The 5,232-nt window shown below is 35.4% G+C and overlaps 2 protein-coding genes across 2 annotated transcripts; one reads left to right on the top strand and one right to left on the bottom strand.

The window, feature by feature from the left end:
* The first annotated feature begins 1,007 nt into the window (after positions 1 to 1,007).
* LOC103857959 (cysteine proteinase inhibitor 3) lies at positions 1,008 to 1,642 on the top strand. The gene is made up of 2 exons (XM_018657904.2): positions 1,008 to 1,202; positions 1,293 to 1,642. Exons 1-2 carry the CDS (start codon positions 1,023 to 1,025, stop codon positions 1,473 to 1,475), a joined length of 363 nt encoding a protein of 120 aa, XP_018513420.1. The 5' UTR covers positions 1,008 to 1,022; the 3' UTR covers positions 1,476 to 1,642.
* A 68-nt stretch (positions 1,643 to 1,710) lies between these two features.
* LOC103857960 (cytochrome P450 98A3) lies at positions 1,711 to 4,299 on the bottom strand. The gene is made up of 3 exons (XM_009135216.3): positions 3,706 to 4,299; positions 2,836 to 3,233; positions 1,711 to 2,518 (listed from the first exon to the last, which is right to left on the bottom strand). Exons 1-3 carry the CDS (start codon positions 4,187 to 4,189, stop codon positions 1,874 to 1,876), a joined length of 1,527 nt encoding a protein of 508 aa, XP_009133464.2. The 5' UTR covers positions 4,190 to 4,299; the 3' UTR covers positions 1,711 to 1,873.
* Between the last annotated feature and the right edge of the window lie 933 nt (positions 4,300 to 5,232).

Consider the following 5,232-nt stretch of genomic DNA (forward strand, 5'->3'; position numbering starts at 1 on the left):
TTTATTATTTTAGTAATTTTAATATATGATTTATTAAATTTATTTCTTTATTTTTTAATAGTTATAGTATATGATTTCACTTTTTTATTCGTAAGGAACTTAACTTAGTTTAAATATAATAATTTTTTGTAAAACAAATTGAAAAATATAGACTGAAAAAGACGTCTTCAGATAAATAGACTTTATTGTAGGTCTACGAAACCCTAAACCACAAATCTCAAACCCTAAATGTTTTGCTTGATAATCAAAAGTCTCATTTATACAAAATATAAACTACTAAAAATTAGTATGCAGATTTAAGCTAATAAAACAAAAAAAAAACAAAATCTAAAATCTAACCCTATGAAATCAACTACTAAAAGACATAACATGTTAGAACCTTTTGTTTCTAAACTATGAACATAGTCTAACACATGATAACTAAATTAGTATATATTCTTCAAAATTGTTCGATTATATGAAATTTTAATTTATTTACTTCATATTATCCATTATATTGATGATTAGTTAAAAATATCACAATAATTATTTTTATACATTTTCAAAATTAAATTATTAGATCAAATTAGAGTGTAGACTACAAAACAAGTCTATAAAGTAGACTTCGTAGGAAGTCTATATATATGTAGACTTCGTAAGAAGTCTATATATATGTAGACTTCTTTTATTACATGTAGACTTGCAAAGGATAGAAACGTAAAATACATTTCTGTTTTTTGTTTGGTCATAAGGGTTAAATAGTACTTTCATTACTCCTTTAGGTTGGTTTTGCATTTGACTGAAAGTGGGGTATACTTTTACATTTGACTTGAATATTTGGGTTAGTTTTAGCAAATGTCCCTTTCTATTGAGAGATTTTATTAATTAAAAGCTATTTTTTTTTAGTTTTTACTAAAAAAAATTTTAACTAAAAAAAAGTGAGAGACGTCTCTTATTTCTCTTATTGAGAAATTTTATTAATTAAAAGCTAAGATACCGTATTTTATATTACGATAAGAAACGTAACGAGACATGCAATAAACATGCAAGATCATCTGGCTTCTCTGTGGAACAATTCATTAGGGTTTTGCAGATCAGAAGAGAAAAGCCTCGAGAAGACGATGATGATGCTAGGAGGCGTTCATGATCTCCGAGGAAACCAGAACAGTGTAGTGATCGCGAGTCTCGCTCGATTTGCTATCCAAGAGCATAGCAACAGAGAGGTTTTTGATGATTCCTCTGTTTTTTTGGTTATAGATCCTAAGGAAATTTATGACAAGAATCTTTGTCTGATTGTTTCCGGGTAAGTGCAGAACAAGGTTCTTGACTTCAAGAAGATTGTTAAGGCAAGAGAACAGGTAGTTGCAGGAACCATGTACCACTTAACTCTAGAAGCAAGTGAAGGTGGCAAGAGTAAGAATTTCGAATTCAAAGTTTGGGTTAAGCCATGGATGAACTTCAAGCAGTTGCAAGAGTTTAAGGAATCCTCCTCTTGAAATTTCACTTATTCAAAGGTAATTCAAATGTTTCTGAGAATAAAGAAGCCTGGAGATAGCTTTGTTTCAGACCAGTGTGTGTTAAGACGAAACCTAAAGTTAATTTAATTAAAAAAAAACTTGTTCTGTTTTCATGAAATTTGCTTTATGTATATGGCTGTCTGTTTTTCGGGTTTTTCGGATTCAGCCTCTCCTAAGGCCATTGGGGTTTTATATATGTTCGGGTCGGGTTTGATTAATAATACAAAAGATCTTTAAACTCAATGACAAATGACAACAACTAATCTCATCAAAAGTTTTAGATGATAAAAACCTCAAAAGAAACAAGTATACAAGAAATACAGCAAGACCATTAAGCATTACTGGCAGCAACAGCAGAAGGTAGAAGACAGAGACATTTACATTTCATAAGGCACACGTTTATACAGATCAGAAGGCAACCGAGGCGTGGCCACGGCTTGAACAGGAACACGCATGTAAGTAACGAGTCCAGGGTTTTCAGACATGTCAATCTCATCTAGTTTAGTCCCCTGAGGCGGTGTCCAAACGAAATGGTGAAGCAAATGACTCATCATAGAAGTCACCAAGTTAATCCCAAGTTGTGCACCGGGACAAACCCTTCTTCCTGCTCCGAACGGAAGCAGCCTAAAATCATGACCTTTCATGTCAACATCTTCTTCCAAGAACCTCTCTGGTCTAAACTCTAATGGGTTTTTCCACACGGCCGGGTCTCTAGCCACCGCCCAGACGTTCACGTGGACGTTTGAGCCTTTGGGGATGTCGTAGCCTCCGATCTTGACGTGTGCGTTGGATCTGTGAGGAAGCATTAGAGGCGTTGGAGGGTGGAGTCTGAATGATTCTTTAACCACGCATTGGAGGTAGGGTAAGCGTGAGAAGTCTGGCTCGGTTACGACCCGGTCTAGTCCAACAACTCTGTCGAACTCTTCTTGTACCTTTTGTTGCACTCTTGGGTTCTTGATCATCTCTGCCATGGCCCATTCTGCTGTTATAGCTGTTGTGTCCATACCCGCTGTGATCATGTCCTGTAAACACACACAACATTTACCAAACGTGAGCTACAAGAAATCTACATTAATCAAAGGGTTTAAATGGTTCCAGCGCCTATCACTGTCTATGCAATTGAAAATTTATTTCAAAACCCCAAAATTTAAAAGATAATTTATATAAATATACGTTTCCAAATTATTAAATTCTTACTAAATTGCCTATATTCTCCAAAATCTAGTTTTAATGGTCTATACCGCTCTATATAGCGGTTTGATATGCACCGTCTTAGCAACTATTCAAGCCTAGAGATTCAAAATGTATTTTAATTTGTTATATAAGCACTATAACGTACCCATAGAAGACCAATGATGGTGTCTTCACTAAGATCATACTGATCCTTTAACGTAAGCAACGCATCAACGAAATGCTGCTTAGCTCCACTAGACTTTTGACGGGCCAAAGTGTGTTCCTCCATGATAGCTCGCGTGAGGATGTCACGGCGAGCTCCGTGCTTAGCAAAAGCCTTCTCATCGGCTGGAAACATCCACCGGAGCCAGGGGATGTGTTCAGCTATCGACAGTGAAGCACCTAGCTTTAGACCGTTGGATACAATGGCCTTGAACTCAAGCCCTTGCTCGTCCATCACACCTTCTGCGTTCATAAAACGTTTGCCAAACGCTAGCCGCGTTATGTTGTTGAACGCAACCGCTCCTAAGTACTTCCTCAGTTGTAATCCTTTCACTCTGTTCTCTGGGGAAAATAAATTCAGTATAGAAAGATCATTATTTTTAAACAAATAGGAATTGAACAAAACAATTAATCCTTAAGTTTACAATTAACTATTATTATCTATAATGCATTAAAAATTAAAAACTGAAACAACTTTAGAAATACTTATCTTTCAGAAACATAAGGAGTTTTTTTTTTTGAACATAACTACATAAGGAGTATATATAAATATATAAATCAGGTGCATGCATTAATAATGCCATAATTAGATTATTAATATAAATCAGAGTGTATATATTAATAGTGCCATAACTAGATTATTTATTAATATAAATCATACTATTCAAAAATAAAGTCAACATAAATAAATATGACGTTGATTACAAGAAAAATAGAGCATATAAACATATATCATTTCTGACGCTAAAGAGTAAAGGTAACGCGTGGCTTACAATATTTCCACACAAACCATATCTAAAAAAAGACTACGTACCAGGAAGGTTACAGTCTCTAAAGACGGACTCGACCATGGCAGTGACCTCATCTTCACGGATAGGTCTAAGAGACTCGAGTCTTTTTGGTGTGAAGAGCTCAAGCGTGCACACTTTTCTAACCTTCACGTAGTGGGGACCATAATCAGCCCATATCAGATCCTGACCGTTGCGGCTGAATGCTTCTGTGGATCTGTTCCGGTGACGGTCGGCGAGTTTCTGGTCGTGCTCTTTGAGGACTTCTTTGGCTAGCTCGGCGCTTGATACGACCACGTTTAAGATAGAACCGATCCAGACCGATATGATTGGTCCGTAGGTTTGAGCCCACTCATAGTAGCATCTGAACCGGACAGGTTTTATGTCGTAGAGGTTACCGACGATAGGCTTAGGTCGTGGGCCTGGTGGGAGCTTGAATCTCAGACGTTGGATAAGGTTGTATGAGACGACGGCAGCGACAATCGCCGCCGCTATAAGAAACCACGACATGGGGGTTGTTGAACTTGTGTTGTTGTTCGAAAAAAGGAAGAAGAGTAAATCGAATTCACTACTAGAATTCTAGGTGGGTGTGGTTGAGACTTTGGTTTATATTAGGGTGGGGGTTGGTGAACCGATTTATTTTGTTTGTTTTAAAGTAATAAATATGGATATATTTATTGTTTTTAGCAAACCAGAAAATATGGAAATAAATCGCAAGGTTCAGGGCAAAAAAATTACACTAATATATCTTCCATGATTTGTCAACGGTTGAATTAAATAGTTTATGAGAAATTAATATTGTTTTTTTTAGAAAGGGAAAAATTAATATTGTTTTGTTTTTCATTGCATAACAATGCAAAATGTTACTCCCTCCGTTTCATATTAAGTGCCGTTACGAAATAAGTGTTCTTTCCGACTTTCAATGTAAAAATTATTAATTTTATTTAATAATTTATTTTTATATGGATTGAAATATGGTTAGGTGTATATGTAGTTGTGTTTTTATATGATAATTATACAAAATTAATTTTTTTTCTAATCTGTGTGCTTAAATCCAAAATGACACTTAAAATGAAACAAAATAATGAAACAAAATGAGTATATACTAGCAAAATGTTTTTTACTGCATCAGTGTATAAACACATGCATTACTTAGCAAGGTCTTAATAAGGAAATGCACGTGAACAACAAAGATTAGGGCATTACCTCTCTCTAAACATATTTGTCTACGAAAGTAGAATACTAATCAGCTTTGTTATAGTATCTATCTTCTTCGAAAATAGAAAAGCATAATCCATACTAATTACTAAACTAGTATTGTTGCCATCATTAAAATTCTTAATTTCTCAAATTATGCCATTGTTTAGTGGTCCAACGACGGTAATAGATGTTTCATTCATGATGTCTCCTCCATAAGATAAGACGGTGGTTACAACAAGCGTTTTGATAGCGAGTGGGGAAGCGTAGGAAGGTTTAGTTTTGGGGTTGGTGTGAGGATGAAGTAGAGAGGGTTGGTGTGGGATCCGACCAGACATAACTGCGTGCGTTAGTTG

This window comes from Brassica rapa, chromosome A03 (genome assembly GCF_000309985.2).
Source record: "Brassica rapa cultivar Chiifu-401-42 chromosome A03, CAAS_Brap_v3.01, whole genome shotgun sequence".
NCBI lineage: Eukaryota > Viridiplantae > Streptophyta > Magnoliopsida > Brassicales > Brassicaceae > Brassica > Brassica rapa.